The sequence below is a fragment of the Chiroxiphia lanceolata genome, chromosome 17 (assembly GCF_009829145.1).
Source record: "Chiroxiphia lanceolata isolate bChiLan1 chromosome 17, bChiLan1.pri, whole genome shotgun sequence".
NCBI lineage: Eukaryota > Metazoa > Chordata > Aves > Passeriformes > Pipridae > Chiroxiphia > Chiroxiphia lanceolata.
This window is the reverse complement of record NC_045653.1, coordinates 9,322,270-9,344,679: the sequence shown is the minus strand read 5'-3', so window position 1 is coordinate 9,344,679 and position 22,410 is coordinate 9,322,270. Positions and strand designations below refer to the sequence as shown.

Sequence of the window (22,410 nt, the reverse complement as noted above, 5' to 3'; positions counted from 1 at the left end):
TGCCTCCTCTGAGGGTAAAAACTCACACGAAATCACAGCAGAGAAGGAAAAAAACTTAAGTGAAGATGACTCAAACTGGTCATTGTATAAAACCAGATAAACATGGGACCACTTTATTTTAGAATTTTTGATTAGTGAAAATTGAGAAGAAACTTCACTACAATTCATAAAACAAGCCAGCATCTCCTGCAGATCCTGAATTTCAGCTATTTCTACTAGATAGCATTCTCTTCATCCCATAATTAACTATCTAATGCCAAACAAGATCCAGGTTTCCAATTCAACACCCATCACGATTACAATTTTCAAATTTTGCTGTAAAACACCTGAGACACCTCCAGGTGAACAAACAAACAAAGCAATCTTTCCAGTGCAGCAGCCCACAACAAATCCACACACTGTGCCCTGGCATTTTAAAAGAGAAAATAACCCAGAAAAAAAGAAACCAAGCCACGGAGATGCAATCTAATGAAATGAAGATTTTATTTTTGTTCTCCTTCCAGCACAGCCCACAGCAGTTCTGGTTCCTACCACTTGACTGGGCTTTGCCCTCGTGATTGCTCTGTCTTCACATAAGTGTCATACAGTTCTCTGAGATGCCACAGCAGCTCCTCCAAGTTGTCTCCTGTCAGTGCAGACAACGCGATGACCCGCTCAGCCACCCGCTCCCTGAGGAGGGGCAGATTGATCCTGGACTCAGCAAGGTCAATCTTATTCCCAATGACAACACAAGGCCTCTCAGACAATCCTTTGTCATACTGTTGCAGTTCATATTTCAAGTCTTGCAGCTGAACCCATGGCTGAGGCACAGAGAGATCCACCACGAACAGCAGGAAGCGGCAGCGCTCGATGTGCTTCAGGAAGGTCACCCCGAGGCCCCGGTTTTGATGAGCACCTTTGATGAGACCAGGAATGTCAGCAACTGCAATGGGAGAAATTCCACAGTCAGTCCACCATATCCAATTAAAAAAACCCAAATAACAAATCCCTTTTACTGGCCAGTGCAAATACTTTTAGAGTTATGTCTCAGTGCATCAATATTAAAGCACGCCTCATCTTAAGTTTGCTGCTATTATCTTTTAAACCCCCTAAATTTAGGTTGTTTCAAACAGAATACAGACTGCTAGTTAGATATTAAGGGTGGTACCTACAAGTGAAACATGACATGGGCTTTCAGTATAGTTTTGCTTGAAGTTCTTTAGAATTCTACAGGAACTGCTAAACTTGCTTCTGCAGCATTTCAAAGCATTGCCCAGCTGACACAAACTGCCATCAGGGTACACACAACACGCTCCAGTTCTTACCTGCCACTTGCTCGTAGTCTTGATAGTGGACAATGCCAACATGGGGGTTTAGGGTTGTGAATGGGTAGGCAGCCACGGCTGGCTTTGCACGGGAGATGGCTCTCAAAAGTGAGGATTTGCCAGCGTTGGGAAAGCCCACCTGGAATACAAACACATTTCTGAATCTTTAAAGAAATATGCAAAATTTCACTAGACCAGACAGTTATTCTGCAGTTGTTGAACCACAGCAAGAACACTCTGCAGCAAAGCACAACTTTAACAGCTCTACCAGCTGGTGTTAAAACATTTCCATACTCCATTATGAAAAAAGTTTAAGCCCTAAGTTGACTTGGCATTCATGTCTAAATACATTTTTCATTTCAGAGGATACTAACAAAATCAAACGTTTACTATCTGTAAAAAAAGAAAGACAGGGATGAAATATAAATGACGTGAACTTTATCAATTAAAAAAACCCAAGAAAACAAACTAATTTAGAAGAATTCTCTATACTGTCTTGTTCATCTGCAGAATCAACAGACAAAGCTGCTCATCACCAATCACTGACGAATCTTGCACACTGCTTTTCTATATATAGTGTGGATTTTAGCAGAAGCAGGACAACATCAAGTACCAAGAGAGTGACAGCTCTGTGAATCACTGTGGACACCTTTCTACCACGTAACAGCAAGAAAGCATCGAGCTGCATCTCTAAACAAGCAAGCCAGAGGCTAACGAAAATGTTATCACCCATTATTTCTTCAGTCAGTCAAGTGTCATCCCACAATGATAAGGAAGCTGAAGAACCACAGCAACTCACCAATCCTGCATGAGCTGTTGTCTTGAGTTCCAGATGAAGGACCCTTTCCTGACCTGGCTCTCCCGGAGTAAATAATGTTGGAGACCGGTTTTCATTGGAAAGAAAGAAGCGATTCCCTTTCCCTCCAGCTCCTCCATAAGCTGCAACATACTCTTCACCATGCTGAGTGAGGTCAGCCACAACCTCCCCATCCTCCTTCACCAAAGTACCTACAGGGACCTTCAGGTGAAGAGAGATGCAAGCGTTACACGGAAGCTCAAAGCCTGCAGCAGAGCTGGCGGCAGCAGGTCCTTTACCAGACAATTTCAGATCCCCTGAAAACCACTGCTCCATATTCTCAACCTGAAGAATCCAAAAACAGAATTGCATTTCATGAAGCTCACTTTCTGAACTCAAAGAGCACTGTCAGACATCTACCCTTCATTAAAGTGTTAGCAGAACCAAAAATGCCCTTTAAGAAGCCTGAGAACAGTAGCAAGGTAAGAAACATTGCAGGTGTGCACCAAAACAGGCCAGCTGAAGAAAAGAAATCTGCTCCTACTTAAGAAGCTCTGTGCTCAGGTTGCTCTAGGTATGATCCTTAGAAGTAAATTGTTTTGACCAGATGCACCTTCCAAAGAAGTCTAATTTTTATGAAGAACTTAAAGCAGGTTGATCTGCCCTGTGCCAACCAGCCCTGTCTCAGCAGACAGCACACAAGGCTCCCTGCAAACGAACACAAAAGATTTGCTCACAACAAGGTTCTCCAGCTTGAAAATCAGGATTGTACCAAACTAACACACGGTAGGCAACACTCATTTACTTACTTTAACATACACATATGCACCATTAGCTCCATAACAGTTTTTTCTTCCTCCTCTCTCTCCATGAAAACCCTGGTAGAAGGGGAGCACTGAAGAAAGTGATTTTGTTTGCCGGTCAGCTGTAAAGCAAAATACACATATTTTGAACACAGTTTTGGTAAAACAGACACAGAAGAACAACCTCTTGACTGTTCTTTCCCTTTCTGAATACTGCATGAATGCATATCTATTTACTGTCTCAATAATAACATAGCAGGGCAGACTAATGTTAATCTAAGTTGTGATGAAGTTTAACTGCCTTTGCTTATCTACTTAGGTTTATTAATGATGCATGTAATACAGTGGTCATTTCAAAAGCAACCATTACAAAATACTCTGGAAAACTAATTTGGTAGATTAGCAGATTTTGCAGCAGGATGGAGGCAGAAGCAGCTTTATTCATTTTAAGAGGAAAATTTAATCAAATCCCAGCCTTATCATAACACAGTCAGGCAACAGCCACTAATATATGTGCAAAATACCTTCATTTTCCAAAAGCTTTCAAAGGCTGTCAGTGTCATTTGTGTCCCCATTACCACAGTTCAGGACAAAGCTTAAAAAGCAAAGATACCTCACACAGAAGTAACCATTTTAACATTTTTGACATTTATCACTTCTTACCATCCATGCGGGGCTGTTTTTGCTGGGGCGGGGTGTTAAGCAGTAAGACAACAACACGAGACAAAACCGATTTAGTGAGTTTTACCTTTCAAAATGACGTGACCCCCATCACCTCCGTTTCCACCATCAGGACCTCCAAATATTTTCCTGGGTTCGCTGTAGAAGGAAAAACCCCCTGCTCCTCCTCGTCCTCCGACCACGCGCACTTTCCGGTGATCCACGAAATATCGTGTCTGTAACAAGGGTGGGGGTTGTACACTTCAAGCACAATTTATCAGAGTCATCTTCCAAGAAGTTTTAATAATAGGCAGGCCTGCTATTTTCAGTCATGACGAGCTCCGTTCAATGATAAAAATATATCAGAACTCTGCTGCCATTCACAGATCAAGGAAATGCAGTGTGCTAAATGTAATAACAAAGAAAAACAGATCTCATTTTTCAAGTATTTTTAAGAACCCCCTTAAAAGCAGTTGCCTGAGGCTATGTTGATATAACTTCACGCAGCAGCTCGGGCACCAGAAATATAAAATTCATGTTAAGGGAACTTATATCAGGAGAAGTATCCTTTTAATACAGTTATACAATGCTGACAGGTAGCTCAATCAAAGTCACTTAAGTAATTGTGTTCCTACTCATGAAAAGAAAAAACAAATTCATAAGCTTTTTGCTTCTTAAAATTGAACTGACATTTGCAAAGGGGCACAGTGCTCATGTGGGAGGGATACTCTCACACCGATTCACTGCTTTCTGTGCCAGGTGATAAAATTAAGGCATACTACAATATTCTGACAGTATAAAGTACTTGTAAACAGAATAAGCAGAGAAAATCTTAGTATATGCCACACCAACTCTTCAGGAGCTAAAATATATATATATATATATGTGTGTATATATATATATATATGTATGTATATATATATATATATGTATGTATATATATATATATATGTATGTATATATATATATATATATATGTATGTATATATACAGTGTAAAGAGAATTCCAAATCTTGGCTCTGTTTCTGGTATTAATTTAATATTTTACTTCTGGCAAACTAATTATGCTGCACTATGTTTCAGCTTTTCTATCAGAAAAACAGGTTTGACAATATTTACCTATTTCCGAAATTCCAGAGAGAAAACATTAGAGAAGCACATTTATACAGGCAGGTGGAATTGTTTACACAGAGAGAGGAAAAGAGAAACTCATGGTAACATTCAAATTCTGTCAGTTACTAAAGGGACTTCATGAGAATGGGCAATAAGGGTCACTTTAAATAAACAACCCAAATAGTATCTGAGGGAGAAAAAGTCTGATTAGTGGTTTGATACCGAAGAGAAGCAACTGAGAGAAAAGAAACCCTCAAAACCGAACTCTCGATAATTAAAGTTATACTAAGACCAGTGATGCCTTAAAAAGCCTCTTTTAGAAATGTATTTGGCACCACCACATGGCGAGACGGGAAACTATGGCTTTGACTGGGAAGTGATTTGTGGATCATTAAAAAATAAGAATTTCCACAGACGTGTAACTACAAAATTAAGATGAAGAGTAAATCCTAGGATCCTGCAATCTGACATAAAATGCTACCTGTTTGGCAGCTGGCTACTATGCACGACTTACAAACAAACAAACAAACAAACAACAAACCCAAAACAAACAAACAAAACCCAAAACCCAAAACAACAGTGAGAAACAAAACAGTATTTTAGCTCTAAAGCTAATTTTTTAAAATATTGTTTTATTATTAAATGGTTTACAGTTTTAGCTACAAAAGGCTTTTTGCTTTCTCGACCCGTGGATGCTCCCCAAAGAGGCATAAAAGAAGGGTGACCGCTGCTGTGACCCCTCTGAACACCGTGATGTTGCGGGGCAGCCCCATTTCCTCACTATTCCGAGAGTTTATTGTATTTTAGCCGGTATTTCCTCACAGCAGCGGCTCGGTGCGAGGAGGCGGGAGCTGCAGCTGAGGCGGGCGGGGAGTTGCCCGCCCCGCAGCTCCCTCGGCACTCACCAGCTGCCGCTCCGTAATGGCTCTTTTCTGCCTCAGCCGCCTGTCCTTGGCGCACCTCGCACAGGTCGTGGAGAAACTCGGCGGGCTGAGGAGGAGCAGGACGGGCTTCCCCAGGGCACGGCCGCCCAGCGCGGCCCCGGCAGCGGCGCGGCCCAGCCCGGCCCCGAGCGCCGACACCGCCATGGCCGCGGCAAGGCGGGCCCGCCCCGCGCCCCCAGCGCAGCCGCTGTGGGGCCGTGAGGGCCGGGTCAGCCCGCGGATCGCTCAATCGCGGGGTGCTTCGGGTGGGAACGGACCTTAAGGATCGTCCCGTTCCAAGCCGCTGCTGCCGGCAGGGATGCCTTTCATTAGACGGGGTTGGTCCAAGCTCCGTCCAGCCCGGATGGGGCATCCGCAACTTCCCTGGGCGACCTGTGCCAGTGCCTCGTCACCCTCACAGCGAAGAGCTTCCTCTTAATATTTAATCTAAACCTGTCCTCTGCAGTGTGAAGCCGTTCCCCCTTGTGCTGTCACTCCACACCCTTGTAAATAGTCTCTATGTGTCTTGTCGGCTCCCTGTAGGTACCAGAAAGCCACAACTGGGTCACCTCTTTTCCAGGCTGAACAATCCTAATTCTCTCAGCCTTTCCTCATACCAGAAGTGCTCCACCTTGGTGGCCTCCTCTGGACTCCTTCCAGCAGGTCCATGTCCTTCCTGTGCTGGGGTCCCCAGAGCTGGAGGCAGCAGAGGGGCAGGAATCCCCCCATCCCTGCTGCCCACACTGTGGGATCAGCCCAGCACACAGGGGTTTCTGGGCTGGATCATGTCCAGCCTCTCACCCACCAGCACCCCCAAGTTCTTCTCCTCAGGGCTGCTCTTCATCAGTTCATTCCACAGCCTGGACTGATACTGGGGATTGTCCCAGAGGGGTTCAGGGATCCCTCCTCTGGCCACCTCGGCCTCACGAGTGCTAACAGTTGCTGTTCCCACAGTGATCCCAGAGTAACGCAGGTGCAGGTGTGGGTGGTGGCCCATGGTGTCCCTGCCCCATGAGGAGGCCCCGAATCCCCCGACACCATCACTCAGCGTGACCCACTGACAAGCTTTTGTCATATGCAATGAACAGGTTGCCCAGAGAAGCTGTGGATGCCCCATCCCTGGAAGAGTTCAAGGCCAGGTTGGGTGGGGCTTTCACAGAGTCACAGAATCATTAGGGTTGGAAGGGACCTCTGGAGATCACCCGGTCCAACCCCCCTGCCAAGGCAGGGTCACCTGGAACAGGTGACACAGGAACACATCCAGGTGGGTTTGGAATGTCTCCAGAGAGGGGGACTCCATGCCCTCCCTAGGCAGCTGTTCCAGGGCTCTGCTACCCTCAATGGAAAGAAGTTCTTCCTCATGTTGAGGTAAAATTTCCTGTGTTTTAGTTTATGGCCATTGCTCCTTGTCCTGTCACTGGGCACCTCTGAAAAGAATCTGGCATCATCCTCTGGACACTTCGAGCAGCCTGGTCTAGTGGAAGGTGTCCCTACCCATGGTGGAACGAGATGGGCTTTAAGGTCCCTGCCAACCCAAACCATTCTATGATTCCATAACCATCCATGACATAACCATAACACTTATATAAGCACTGTCAGAGAAGTAGGGCAGAAGGCACAGCTCAAAATAATCTCCCTTTACCTGTTGTTTCCATTCTATGTGTCATAAGAAAAGTACCACCAACTTCATTTTCAGATAATATTTAACCTAAACAGTTTTCAAGCATTTCGTATTACAAAACAGAAAATGATACAATTCATGGAAGAAGTCAAAATGCTGGCATCACTTTGTTTCCACATTAATACATAAAAATGGACAACACATTAAATAAACATTTTGTTATTAACAATTAGAAATATTAACACCAAAAAATCATGTATAAATTAGGAAATAAATGTACAAACTATTTCCAAAGTGCTCTTTCAAATACATTATATACACAACATTCACGAAGTTCTTAATGTAAGACATTTCAGATTGATGTAATGTTGCTGTTTCAGTTTAAGTGTTGTTTATATTCTCTCAAAAGCATTTCAGCACTTTCAAAAACCACATAAAAGGCATATTTCCAAGCTGGCAAAGAGCAATATTGCATTCTTCTGGCTACCTATAATATTAAATATTATAAGGAAAACAATCTCACTTCCTTTCTGTTCATTGCTATTTGAGAGTACTTATTTGTATGAAAACACCAGCAGGAAAGATGAGAGAAATGAGGACTGACTAAAAAAATGTCTTCTATTTTACCAGTAATTGAAATTATTAACATAGGAAGGGCAGTGCTTGGACAACATTTAACAGTAAACTCTTCAGTTGTCCAGTTAAAGACTTTCCTATAAAGGAAAAAAAGTAATGAATTGAGAAATGTTCTGTTTTTCTTGTGGTCTTGGTTTTTAAAAATATAAAGTACTTGAACTTGAAATCCCATAAATATACCAGTTCAGACAAAGAACAAGGAGAAAATCCTACAGAGATTGCTCTAGATTGCAAATTTGCAGTTAATCTCATATTAAAAAATGCTCGTGGGGTACAGTCACCCCAGCTTTTTGCCTCAGACAAATTTGGACACAGTATTTTGTTCAACACTTACACAAGCACTTTAAAAGTGCTTCTTTTTTTTTTTTATCAACACTTTATAAGAACATATAAAACTGAATAGAAGCGACTTACATTGTTCATACTGATTTTTACATACCACTAGTTTTTATCTCTAAATTCTCCCTCTATAAGTGTTCCCTCACTGGTTGACCCCATTAATAGCTCCCTTCTCCATATGCATAATAGTGTTTCACAATTAAAGCTGAACTTAGTTGCTTATCCACAATAAAGATGGATTTTTTTTTTCTTTTACTTCTGAATGATTTCTGTCAAGCTACAAGAGGAAAATAAAGGTGATGATGAACTGTAAGAACAACAGACCAACAAATCCGACAACATTCATGGTTACAATGCTTGCTGGGAGATCTGAGCAAGGGCAGCAGAAGAACCAGAACTAAAGAAGGATGCCAGCCACCTGCTTGTGAAATTTGGCGTGAAAATGTATATCCAAGTTACAAAATTTGGAGTAGCATATCAAAGACGGGACTTTTGCCAGATGTTTTTCTCAGCTAAGCACGATATGAAGCAATACTGACGTCGAGCAGGCGGACACTGAAGATCCCAGAGCTCCCTTCTATTTTTCTTGCCACGACAGAAATACCTCCGTTTACATGGACAGATAAAAGGTGCCTCTAATGATCAACATTTCCACAACCATAGTTTTAGGTCCTCTTTCTGTACCTTTTACAACAGAAACGTGGACTTATGCGGATTACTGAATTATAAGGTTTCGGTGGGTAGGTATTACAGAAGTTGCAGTTAATTTTATTTTTATCAGATAGCATAGAACTGTTTTTATAAAAGGAATGTATCCCTCCGCTTGTTCTGCAGAAGTAAAGTTAAGAGCCATGGATTTTGGAGGCTGGCAGGTAATCTTCAATGCATTCAGTCAGAAAAAGATCAATAACCTACCACAGTGAACTTCCCTGGACTGAGAAGTGAGTGATGGGCTTTGTACTGAGCCAGACTGCAGAACAACCTGGCTGTTTTCCAGAACGGGGCACAACTGTGATCAAATCATCCTAAAGCTATTTAGAAACATCAAGAATGGGGCAAGGGGGGGGGTAAATGGAAAACTTCTGCGTTGTATCAACATACAGTACTATACACAGCACCAAATATCAAACCATTAAAGCATTGTCTTGTTACCAGTAGTGCACTGCTTCATATCCAGCATGAAATGAACACTGTTCACATACAGACGCTGCTTTGTGCTAAGGGGTAACCAACATATTACAATTAATCAAAACTGCCTGTACATCCAGTTCGAAAGATGGAGAAGATACCATTGAAATAAATCTGACACAGCATCATATTCCTTTATTGCTGGTAATTTCCATATTGTCCCTGTAAAAAAAGAGAAATAGAAATGTTGAAGGATTATATACTGGAGGCTTACAGTGAGTTAGGCAATGTCTTTTGGTCTGTGAATTTTACAAGACCCACTGAAGTATCACCAATACGCCTGCACCAAATTATCAGACAGATTTATATGCAGAGCTAACAGCTAAATCTGCTTTTTCAGAGCACAGATTTAGACAATTTACCTGCTCATAGCCATAAGGCCTCTGTTGCTGAGCGGATGGGCCTGTCTGGGAAGCTCTGTAACTTCCATATTGCTGCCCCTGTCCCTGTTGGTAGCTGGAATACTGTGAAGAGGCTCCTTGTGCAGGACCTGAGAAGACAGTAAACTCCATTACTAAGGCCTGATTTGGTGGGGGGATTCTTATGGTTAACTACCCCTCAATGTTAAACAAGATGCCAACAAAGTTCAGTTCTGTGAGTACGAACTGTGAGTAAATTCTGCCTAGACCTCCCCTCTAGCTTTACACTAGGAGGTGTTAATACTAATAATAATGTAGTTGCAGCACTGTAAACTTTAGGTTTTACACTTTGCTCAGAAAATGTGATATACTTCTAAGTGATTTGCCTCTCTGAAACCTGTATTGGGACAGCTCAGTTATTAATTCTATGCAGCTACCTGGCCTTTGTTTTGGTAATAATTGCATGTTTAAGTTCCTATCTAATCTGGCTGTGCCTTGAGCGAGGGAGGAGGGATTCTCTGGACTCCTGATGTTCTTCATGTCACTTCTGAAGGACTAGGTGTGTAGGAGGCCTGGGAACCCAGGCAGTGACCTCCTGATGATGTTTAACACAAAGTCCCCATGAAGTAAATGTCTATTTTCTAACTTTCTTTCAAAAGAGGGAGGGATTCAGGATGCTAATATAACAGTATGGAATGCAGTGCTACACTAATGTATATTACTGCCTCGAATCCCTTTACTAGCTTTTTGGCTAATTTTGGTACGTGGATGACCAAGGTTAATTAAGGAAATAGTTTACAGCCTATTTTAGCTTAGGAATGAGGCATCAGGATGAAGCACTGCAAACCCTTGACCAGCCAAGGACAGTTTTCTTACCATATCCTTGCTGTTGTCCTGGGTAACTCTGTTGATTTGGGTATTGCTGCTGGGAATACGTTTGCTGTTGTGCAGCTCCCTGTTGGTATCCTGCCTGCTGCTGGCTGTACTGAGAATTTCCTAAGGAGGGGACAATTGAAATAATTTGGTTAGAGATGAGGCAGGTATTTCACTGTACACACGAATCATAAGGAAAACAGAGGTAGAAGGAGCCTTGGCCTGGAATTCATACCCTGGAACTTTCTTTTCAGAAACAGATGATTGCATTTTGCCAAGCAGGATGTTTATTTCTTTGGTAATTTTTATTTCTTTTGAATAGAAGAGTTATTTTTTTATACACATCACTAAACAAACAAATAAGGAGCCTGTTCCCCAGAGGATTTTTTTTCACCCCAGAAGTGTTTCAGAAGAAAAACAAAGTCACAAAGATAAGGGTGCCTGGGTAAATAGTCAGTTTCTCAAGAAGCCCTCCCACTGTATTTTCTTCTAGATAATGATGTTTATGCATATATCCCAGAAAGACCACTTATCTAGTTGTTACTGGCATTTCCTTGAAATGCCTATGATGAAAATTCCATTTGCTGTATCCTGAAACAATAAAATGAATAGAGGCTCTATAGACAACATTGCTTCTCCTAAATGCCACCTTGCTGTATCATAATTAATATCTCCAGTTAATTTAGAGTTCAGATATCTTAATAGTATACTGAATTTACTGAGGTACTACTGTTAAGATTTTGATATATTTTCTTACCTCCTTCATAATAGTGTTGTGTGGAGTCATCAAACGACCGGTCGTAGCTCTGCTCAGTGTAGGATGACTGCTGATAGGCATAATCACTGTGTCCTGCAAGGAGTCACAAAGATTTATCACATACATTGTTGATATAACTATACACATGTTGTTGAATGATACACTTATGCACCAAGATGAGGCTGAGAGGAAATACAGACCCCTTATGTGGGAGGTCACATGCATGGCAAGGAAAGTCACACCTATGGATAAATCTACTGCATTTATTAATCCAAACCGGGCTTTGGGCTCTATTTGCAGCAGTTTGGATAGCAGGGTGCACTGATGAGTATGTTTTATACCAGGCTGCCATGCCCTGGGACTAGAATTTTCTAGCATTTAAACTGGAAATGAATCATGATAGGTTTGCCATGTCCTTGGATGTGGCAGTCAAGGTGCTCTGCACTTTATCAGTGTCACAGTGACTCCAGCTCAGAGGAATTACCATCTGGGTAGTACTGCTGATTCATAGGTTCTGATGAGCCTTGGCCATGGCTGTACTGTTCACTGTAATATTCTTCCTGACCCATGTACTGCTGCGAGGAACCTGCAAGGCACAGACAAGACAGAACAACCTGAGCCCGTGGACTCCTAAGGGATGGGTTTCTCTTATCTATTTTTTTAAAGAAAACAGAGTTTATGTCCAGATAAGTAAACAAGCTATGTGTATTGAGAAAAGCTATAACGATGTTTTGCTCACTAGAAGAAGGAAATAAATTTGTATTCTCAGAAAAAGCTGGTTGAAATTGAAATTAGACAGCAGTCAGCAACACATCCTGGAACCACTCACTTGTGCGGCAACACTGAAAGCAATGGCTACATTTCACCTACTAATCTGAGTTATGAAAAAGCACAGGAATGGATTCCATGCTCAAGAAAACAGTCAGAATTAAATATATTTTAACTAATACATTGATTTATTAGCAAAATTCAGCTTATGTTAGAATCAGTCTAGCGGCTTTATTACCTCTTAGAACTTTTTCCAGAGAGGTCTTAGAGCATGATAGTTATCCTCTGGTGTTTTCCTTTCCTTGGCCTAATTTTTCATTCTAATTGCTGGCAAACTATATCTTCTTTGCAGAAATGTGTTCCTTGTTAACTGTGCCATGTTACAGCTGATCCAACACCATGTGAAAGAATTGCAAAGATTCCCAGTGGCTTCAATGAGCTGTATATCAAATTGTTCATCTTTTCTTTAGAGATACATGATCCCTTTTAGACAGAATTATTTTTCTAAACACCTGAAATAATTAAATAGATAAATCTTGCAAATAGATTCAGGTTCACCTCATTGTCATGACACTTCCACCATTCGGGATTTCCTGTGCTCCTGGATGGGATTCCCTGTTCGTAAGCTTGACTAGGAAATTTTGTTGATTCGTGCCCCACAGGATGGACTGGATATCATCAGTCTAACAACAGTTACATCAGTGATCTAACAGCAGATTTTACCTTGCTGTGATGCTCTGTAAGGGCCCATAGGTCGCTGCCCCATCATGCTGTTGCCTTGGTTGCTCTGGCTCATCATGGCAATGGAGGACTGTCCCTGGTAGTGCTGGCTCCCTCCTTGTGCCGAGTTGTAATGTGATGTTGCTGCTTGCTGGTGCATCATGGAGACTGCAAGGTACATGGAAAATACTGTTTTCTAAAAGGATGTGGCAGTTCTGTCCCTAGTCTCTTTGGAAGCAAGTTAAAACCTCCAACTAACGTGCATCCTGATAATTCTGTGAATTTTCCACAGGGGGAGATGTTTTCCTACTCCATTTATTTAACTCTTCTGCACTGTAATCCAGAAAGGAGGTTATTACACGGTCAGTTCTTGCCATTTGCTTCAGTCAGATATTTAACAATACATACAGCCTTGATTATTATTAGTTAGTTTATTTAAAAGAATGTAAACCTTACTGCAGTAAGGTTAAAGAAAGAAATAAGAACTGATGCTTGTTGCTCTCTACCTCCTGACCATTTTGTTGCTGTATTGTTTTTCTAATAAACTCTTTCTTCTGCTCCCATCTTCTTGTCTACTTGATGATTATACAGTCTGAATAAATTGATATTCTAGGATTTATTCGATCCCTAAATTTACTGTCAGAAACAATTCTAAAGCATGAGACATCTCATTCAATGCTCAGGAGCAAGCTTTTTTTAAATTTTAGATTAATTTTAATATAGATTAAGAAATTAATTGAGTTGTCTGCTAGGTTCTCTATGCTCTGCAAGCAGTGTGAAGTATCACGAAAATAACAAAATGCGGTGGCAATGTACAAACAGTAAATGTGTTATACTCATTGACAGGCTCTGTCAGCTTGGATAAAGGGGCTTCTCAGATCCCTCAGATCCCTGGATTTGCTGCCAGGGGTATCAGACAGTGCTGCTGCACCTCTGGCTAACTCTCTTTTCCCCAGTTCATCACTAACCGTGGTAAGCTGGCGTAGGTTAAAGCAAGTCTGAAACTGTTCTGACTTACACTGGCGCCTGACACCTTGAAATTCAGAGAAGTCTTAAAGCTGGCTTTTCCTCTGGTATGTTTGTCACTGTCTACAGAAAATATTTACAGAACAAATTCATGTGGTGGTGGTAAACCTCTGAGGTCACTGAGAAGTCAAGCTGGCCCAGGAGGAGGAAGAGGGAGGTTACCTGGGTTAGACTGCATGTTGATGTTTGTTCGAGAGACATAATTGCCTATTGACCCCTGGCCTTGCATTGGCACGTTCTGAGATGCAGGCACTGTATGGCTGTAACCAGGGCCAGTCCCATGACTGCTGACAGTCATACTCAGAGAGGTCGTGGGCATAGTGTTCTGGCCTGACTGCTGCATAGACACGTGGTTGGGACCTGGAAAAATCAGAGAGAGCAACAAGAAAATCTGTGCTATTATTGGCAGTGTACAGTGAGCGTTAAAGCCCTCACAGCCTTTCTGAAATACCTTATGACAAGACAAAAAACCCTCCCAATCTTCATTATTAAAATACCCTGTTATCTACAGAGGAATTAGAACTGCCCACTGCACGGTTGGAGTGATCCTCCTCTTCCTGGCAGCCAAATCCAGGCTGTACAGGATTGCAGACAGGAAGAACAAAACCAGCAGCAGTGCCCTACAACCAGTTCCTTGGAGGCAGCAGAATTAACAAATACCAGTAATTTCAGGTACTTCAGAAAACTCTGGAAACATCCATGTGTTGACATGTATGCAGGGAATTACCCAGCTACTCTCCTACTGAGGTGATTCCTGTCAAGTCCTGACTGAGACCAATAAAGAATAAAACGTAGTATCTTCTATGGCTTCTTCCCTTTTCTTCCCTCCCTTACAACTCTGCAACTGTTCATTACACACTTCCATCTCCATTCCCATTAGATGAGAAGCTTTCACAAGTCCCAGAGCCCACATATTTGAGTTGTTTCTACATATTTACTCCTAATTTCCAAAAAAGCCACTATCAAGCAAGGGTGTGAGTGTCCTACTCTCACAGCAGGCACATACCATCACTGCTGCTGTTACTCAGGCTACTCAAAGAGGCACTTTACTGCCTTCTCAGTCACACCTTCAATTTGAAGTGTAGCTACATCCTCAGTCAGCTTTCCAGTGCACTGATACTGCTCATGATAAAATACCTTGCCCTGCCCAGGTGCCCGGGCAGAGAGGGAACTACCCTGAAACCTCACAACTCAGGCTGGGTTTAGTACCAGGCTGGAGCAACCTGAGGGAACTGCCCTGTCTGGTCTGTCCTGTGGATAATTCCAGTCTTCAGGACTACCAGTCTGGTTCTTTCAATCAGCACTAAATTATTACAAAGACCTGGAGTGTGGGGGGCAAATCAGAGAATCCAGAAACAGCAACACTGAGAACATTAATTCTTAGTAACACAAAACAATGTTCTGACTGACTTACTGTATTACTTATACTAGGTATTAAATCTTTCAAAAAGAAGGTCCTAGAAAATTTAGTAAGTTCACTTTATAAGTTGTAGCTGTTTAAAGAAGGTACCTCATCCGTTAGTTTAAAAGGTACAATCATCTTGATCACAAATGGATTTTTAAAAACTCAGAAGTAATTTCATAGCTTGCATCTGCTCTTGAGTTCCCCTGCCAAGGTCTGTGATTTTACAATCAGGTATTTCTATTTATAGAAACTGGTTTTGCTCTGTTACTCTGGGAAAGACCCACAGCAATAAGAACTAGCTAGGTAGCTATGAACTATGAAATAAACAGATAATTCATAATATAAAATGCACAGATTAAAAAAAAATGTATTTCAATTATTGTAGCTGTGTGAACAAAACCAGACAAATTATATTATCTTATTAATGCAAAATGTGCAAACTCTTGGGCTATGTAGTACAGTCTCTGCAGGCTTCTGTAGAGGATAAAGGGTAGTGCAACACCAAATGATTTGTAAGAAGGCACATATCCTGGAAGGTCTGCAATTTAAAGGTTTGGTTATGTGGTTAGTCATGCAATTAATTCCATTTTACCCTCGCCAACCCTACCATTTTCATGAGAAAAATGCCTCAATATACAATTTTTCTTACTAAAAACCTGGATGCCTCTTGGTGATTTTCATTATGCATTTTTTTAAAAAATGTTTTTAATTTCCTCTGAAGAAATACAAAGCACACTGGATTCCTTGCAGAAGCCAACACCATTACTGCCTGTAGCCATTTTGTGGTGATTTCAGCATGTGCCTGAAATCCCCATATGCCTGAAAGGTGAGTTAGGAGAGGTCTTTTCCAGCTCTCTAAGTATATTCCGCATTAATGATTTTGTTGCCAAGCAACAGCAAAGCAGCACAAAGGGGACCAAAGCTCACCATTGCTAATCTGACTCTGCATGAGGGAGGAAGGAGGAAGGCCCGTCCCAATGGCATCACTGAGATTGCTCTGGGAATGGAGAGATTGGTTGGATGCGCTCTGACTCATCCCTCCGGGGCCCAAGTTTATATTTTGCGTCGGTGGCTGCAAACAACAAGGAGGAGAAGCAAATTCTTGGTTAGGTTTTTAATTAGAAAAAGAATAGCCCCCAAAATTAGTCTGACTGTGACTAAGAACTGCCTCAGCTAAATATGTGTTTCCTTCACGTTTTGTGTAAACCTTTCTTCGCGTGACTCCTCCGTGTGAGCGACACTGAGCACGACACAGAGCAGCCGACAGGCAGCACAGGGAACGTCTTAAAATTCTGCCTGTCACAGATTCTGGCTTCTGTGCCCGTCCTTCCCTACTTACACTGATTCAGAAACAACCACTGCAGGGGAATGCTTAGCAAGACAACACAGAAGTGTGTTGACAGATTGACCTTTGCCAAGCTGTGCTGTAGTTTGTGTTACGTGTGATACCTCCCAAATCAATTCACTGAGCAAGAATAACACAATGTTTAAAGACAAAGCCAATACCCAAGTGCTGAATTAGATTTTTGACATAAAATACTGGCACTTTTTCCCCCAAATAAGAAGAGATAAAGAATAATGAATCTGGAACAAATGGAGCTGTTCAGATCTGTACCACTGCACTATTTACAGTATAGAGAGTGTTGTACTCTATATATTCTACTGTATGGAATACTCTTACCCTTGGAGACAGAGATTAACACAAATGTCCCAAAGAACGTATTTTAAACACAGTAAAAGTAACTTTTGATTTGCTTGGTGGCCTGCTTGGCCACTTCAAGGCTTTTAGCTGGAAAAATACCAAAATATGGTTCATTGATAGTGATCAGTGACAGAATCAAAGAACATTTCCCTCTGGCATAGTTAAGTGAAGGTAGACTGGTACTTACAGCAGGAAGCAAGGACTGCATATTCTGGTTAGAGTCTGCTATTGTTGCCAAGTAAACCAGGTTTCTGTGCAAGATTTGTTGGTATCTACAGAACAAGGAGTAAAGCTCATTTGGAAAGGGTTAACAATACAGAAAATTCCAAATCTGTCTCTTTTTTTTTCCTATTTACAAATGGTTAGTTAAATTACATTAGCCCATTTTTGATCTGTCCTAAATAAATAGCAGCAGTAATGACCTCTATCTGTGCTGTCATGTTTTCCATCAAGGATCAGTGTGTTCAAAACCTCTTTACAAAGGATAAACCTGGGAGAAGGAGAGGTAAAATACACTCTCCTTTGAAAGCACTTTGAACTGTGGAGCTGGAGCTCAGCCTCTGAGGACTGACACCCAGTCAGCTGCTCCAACAATCAGCCACTTTCCCTCCTCTGTCTAACAAGGATCCTCATAGTGATGAAATTCCAGAACTCTAAAAACCAAAACCTGTTTTCCCTGCCAGCAAGCTGCGAAGAACAAGATTTTTTTCAAGAGTGCTCTAACTGGAGTGTTTGCTCAGTAAGCACCACCAGAGCCATTTGTGCTCCTTCACAGTTCTCCACCGAACTGGAAAAGCTCGTAATAAAGCACAGAAGGTTTCCAAAGCAAACTGACAGCTGTGCCACTGATGCAAAAGGAAAAGGCAGACTTCTGGGAAACAGGGACCGTGCCAAGAAGGCAAAAGAAAAGGGGGTTTTAGCATTTTCTTTTGTACAAGGGGAAAATATCTGGGAAAGTGGTGAAGTAGAGCAAATGGTCCAGTAACCATATTTGTTTATAATTATTTTAATAATGGCCTGTTGAAATATTGCAAATAGTAAATACTCAAATACTTCAGAAATAAACTTCCAGGAACAATATACATTTCTTAATACAAGTGAATCTAAAAGAATATCCCAACTATTCTCTCAGTGATCAGTCACCAGAACTGTTCACAGTACTCTTCTTGAAAGAAGTACCAAAAATTTCCAACAAACTCCCAAACCCATAATACTCACTGAGTACATTCTGCAGTTTTCCCCTGCTCTGATAATCCATAATACACTGTATTAGGTGGTGATTTCATCTAGCATCTGCATAAAAGAAATATGATCAAACATGTTACTACAAGAATTGTATGGAAGTCCTGTGTTTTTGTTATCCTCCACCTTCCCTGGCACTGGATGTGTTTTGTGCAGTTTTATTGCCTTGGGATATTACAAAGTACCTACACGTGACTTTATTGAGCCACAGGATTCTGCTTTCAAATAATTCACTTATGAATAGTTACCTTTAAAGCAGTTAACTGAAATACCCAGCACAGAAGAATGAATGGACTTACCTTTTTTCCCCCTCAATGGAAGATAAATTTGATGCTGAAGAAGGAAAACGCTTTCCCTAGGAAACACTCTGCTCATTCTAAAATATCACCCAAACCTTTCCAAAATGTCAGATTTTACTGACATGGCTACTTTTTAAACAAGAAACAAACTTTCAAATAATTAAACCTACTAGTTTTCCCACCCGGGACTAGTGTGTGCCACTGCTGAACTTGATGAAGTATAAAATTTACATTACTGGAGCTACTGCAACCATGTTTAAGAGAATTACATCCACATGGCCTTTGGGGTAGTTCAGTCCCAATACAGGAGGACTTAAAATGAAAACACGAGTAATTATAGATCATATATCTATATCTATATCTATATATATATATATTATCAATCACAATACATATATTGTGGTCCTGCCCATGGCAAGGGGTTGGAACGAGACAATCTTTAAGGTCCCTTCCAACCCAAACCTTTCTGTGATCAGTTGATTTATGATCACTGACCTTTATTTAATGAACTCATAACACAGTTAAAAGCTTAAAATATCGCTTTGATTTGGTTTAAAATTTCAATACAATAGTTTGTCTCTCTCCCCCAGATTTCTTGTGATTGTGGACAAGCTTTCTGCAGGTGAAGGAATAAAATAATAACACCAGCATTTAAAAATTTAGATTCACCTCTACATGATACCATTTGTAGGTACCACTGCTATGAAGTGCTTGCAAGACTGGGCCTTTGAACCACTGTGTCATCAGGACAGAACTCTTGAGGAAAGAACCATTACACAGAGACACTGAAGTTCGCTGCCCTGTAAATGTTAATTGAGGAACTATTTTAGAGCACCTCATCACTGCTCTATTGCCAAAGCTCTGACTTCCTCTATTTTAAGAATAGTTGATACTGGAATAAGAACAGCTTTGAAAGACTATCAAAATTGAGTTAATAAATAAAAACAAGCTGCTTATATAATAAGAATGCAAATAAGAATATTCTTCTTCTTCTTCATTGAGATTGGTATGTGTTCTAAAAAGCTCACTTTAATGAGGATCTTTGGAGTTCCTGCTCAAAAAATGCAGGAGCATCTGCCCCTCTCTCTGCCCCATTTCCATCCTTGACTATAAATCCCATCCAGTTCCTGTGCTTGGAAGTTTCTTCCTCAGCATTGCCACTTGTCAAAGAGAAAATCACTGCCAACAGCCCAGCACTGATAAACAGCCCTGAAGTAACCTGCCATCAAGTGTACCTGGGATGGGAAAGGGTTTTACTCATTATTTGTAAAGACAGAACTTCCATAAAGTTTCTGAATATGCAAAAGGGAAAGGGCTTGAAAATCAAACTGAAGATACTTTATCTGCCCTTTGTCTGTGACAGGTCATGGGTTTAAGTACAAACCATCTGAATTATGAAATAACTCCAACTGATCTGGAGGTTAGAGAAAAACTTCTTCACTGAGCCTGAAATATTTCAGTATGTAAAATGAATTGGTTCAAAATACCACGTGAGCTCCACAAAATGGGATGTTTCCAAACAGTTTCCTGAGATGCAAGTCATCCCTTCAGCCTCTCTCGTGGCAGTCTGTTCTGCCTGAATCTCTGCTCTGTCACAGGCTTCCTCTGAGGGTTTTCTTCCCCCTGGAAGCCGTGAATTGGCACCAGCTCATGGCTTGGCTGCACAGCCCCTGGTGATGGGTTAATTGCTGTGTTTGCAGTGGCACTTCTCCACTGGTCAGCCCTCAGGAAGGGACCACACAGAACTCACACGTGGCTGCCACCACAACACACCTGGGCGGTGGGAACGGCCAAAATCAGGACAGAAACACAAATGACAAATAGCAGCCGTAGTAAAAACATGCACGTTTCTTTATTGACATTTCCAGCCTCGTCGTTCCTGACCGTCACCTTCTGCAGGAGGAGGGGGGTCAGCATGTGTGCAATAGGAAACAATAACTTCCCAACTCTGCTTCGGCCTCCATGCGGGACCCACGCGGGGATCTCCCCTCCAGAGAAAACCTTCCAAAACCTTTGTTTGTCATTAAACATCAATAAGCACATCACAAATAATAATAATAATAGTATATGAAAAATACCAGTGGCTGGTGCTCCCTCTATCTTCTGAGGGATTAAAATTCTGCATCCAGATACAAAAGAAAGCCCTTGTAAATTCAGGATTTTATTTCTTTTTTTATTTTTTTTAGGTTGGATTCTTTTTGGGGCCAGAAGCTGACACACCGTCATAAATTAACCGCATATTTGCAGATTTTATTGCCGTTTCCCAATGTCTGCTTGGCAGCGTTTCCCCTTGGCGAGCAGCGGGGATAACGTGCCATCCCGATTTTATTCCCTGCGTCCTTCCCTCGCTCTCTTTTGCAGCGATCTGAACACCTTTGCGTTGTTCCACACTCCTCCTCCTCCTCCTCCTCCCCCACCTCTCTCTCCAGCTGTCCATCTCTGCAGCCCTCGCAAATTCACGAGTTTTTCCTGATCGCCCTAGAAATCAGCCTCCAGCTGCAGGAGCGTGGACGGAATAAACGTCTAAAATTGTCTGTATAAAAGCATGCTCTTTTACCTTCTGGATAGTTTGCTGGGTGACCTCCCCTTTGCCTCTTGGGCGAGCAGAAGCAAAGGCGACCGACATGGTGGGGGTGTTTTATGTGCCTATAATATATCGGTCCCAGGCTCTAATAATATTGTTATTATCTGGCTGCTATTGCCGTGCGAGGATTCTCCGCAGTGCACGGCCAGGGGGGCGGCCGCACATGGTACGATCTGCGCCCCGCCACCACCCGCGGGCACCGCACCCCCCGCGGGCGGGCACGGCCCGCGCCTCGCCCCCCAAAAAACCCCGGAGCCTCGTGGCGGGAGGGAGCGGCGGCGATTTGGGGAAGGGACGGGAGCGGCCCCGCCGCCGCCTCCCCGCCGGCCGCACATGGTGCGTCCCGGCCGCCGGGCTCCCTCAGCCTCGGCCGCGCCGCCCGCTGCGCCAACTGCGTACGCCAACTGCGTACGGCGGGCGCGCCAGCGCGGGCAGAGCCGCGAAGGGCGCCTACGCAAAGTGCGTAACCGCGCGCGGTGCGTACGCAAAGTGCGTACCGGCCCCGCTGAGGGGAGATCGGTCCGTGGGGCCGCGTCCGGCGCCGGGATCCGGCACGGCAGGGACAGGGAGCGGCTGGAGCGAGTCCAGAGGAGGCACCGAGGTGATCAGAGGGACTGGAGCAGCTCTGCTGTGAGGAAAGGATAAGAGAGTTGGGATTGTTCAGCCTGGAGAGAAGAAAGCTCTGGGGTGACCTAATTGGGCCTGACGGTGCCTGAAAGGAGCCTACAGGAAAGATGGGGCAAGAGAATTTACAAGAACGTGGAGTGAGAGGACAAGGGGAAATGGGTTAAAATTGAAAGACAAAAGGTTTAGATGAGGTGTCAGATAAAAATCCTTCCCTATGAGGGTGGTGAGGCCCTGGCACAGGTTGCCAGAGAAGCTGTGGCTGCCCCATCCCTGGAAGTGTCCAAGGCCAGGCTGGACAAGGTTTGGAGAAACCTGCACTGGTGGAAGGTGTCCCCGCCGTGGCTGGAACGAGATGAGCTTGAAGGTCGCTTCCAACCCATGGCGTTCTATCATTCCGTGAATCCATGAAAACCCCACATAAGCCCCAATTACATCTACGGCTTCCTCAAATCACTTAACAGCGTCTCTTACTTTCCGGTGTACCCTCCGCGGGAAGAAAACGCATCTCACGGTTTTTTTTAGCGCTACGAATCACTGGGAACGGCGCGATCTCCAAGGCGCTTCCCAACCCGAGCCGTTCCAGGGTTCCCCGTTCCGGCCCCTGCGCCGTTTGCGCACGGCGGGGACGGCGCACGGGCCGTACGCAGAGTGCGTACGCCAAGAGC

The 22,410-nt window shown here is 42.8% G+C and overlaps 2 protein-coding genes across 5 annotated transcripts; both read right to left on the bottom strand.

The window, feature by feature from the left end:
- Window positions 1–459: 459 nt before the first annotated feature.
- On the bottom strand, window positions 460–5,767 carry MTG2 (mitochondrial ribosome associated GTPase 2). Its single transcript, XM_032705263.1, has 6 exons — window positions 5,582–5,767; window positions 3,652–3,799; window positions 2,910–3,025; window positions 2,104–2,322; window positions 1,305–1,443; window positions 460–922 (listed from the first exon to the last, which is right to left on the bottom strand). The coding sequence occupies exons 1-6, from the start codon at window positions 5,762–5,764 to the stop codon at window positions 528–530; spliced, it is 1,200 nt and encodes a 399-aa protein (XP_032561154.1). The 5' UTR covers window positions 5,765–5,767; the 3' UTR covers window positions 460–527.
- Window positions 5,768–7,286: 1,519 nt separating this feature from the next.
- On the bottom strand, window positions 7,287–22,354 carry SS18L1 (SS18L1 subunit of BAF chromatin remodeling complex). 4 transcript variants are annotated; one of them, XM_032704894.1, is made up of 11 exons: window positions 22,217–22,354; window positions 18,212–18,286; window positions 17,181–17,265; window positions 16,219–16,363; window positions 14,049–14,246; window positions 12,864–13,028; window positions 11,857–11,958; window positions 11,373–11,465; window positions 10,619–10,738; window positions 9,746–9,873; window positions 7,287–9,545 (listed from the first exon to the last, which is right to left on the bottom strand). In XM_032704894.1, exons 2-11 carry the CDS (start codon window positions 18,277–18,279, stop codon window positions 9,519–9,521), a joined length of 1,131 nt encoding a protein of 376 aa, XP_032560785.1. In that variant the 5' UTR covers window positions 18,280–18,286; window positions 22,217–22,354; the 3' UTR covers window positions 7,287–9,518. The 4 variants fall into 4 exon arrangements, with proteins under 4 accessions (XP_032560785.1, XP_032560787.1, XP_032560788.1 ...); XM_032704896.1 differs by having other exon boundaries at window positions 22,229–22,354; XM_032704897.1 differs by having other exon boundaries at window positions 18,212–18,288; window positions 22,260–22,354.
- Between the last annotated feature and the right edge of the window lie 56 nt (window positions 22,355–22,410).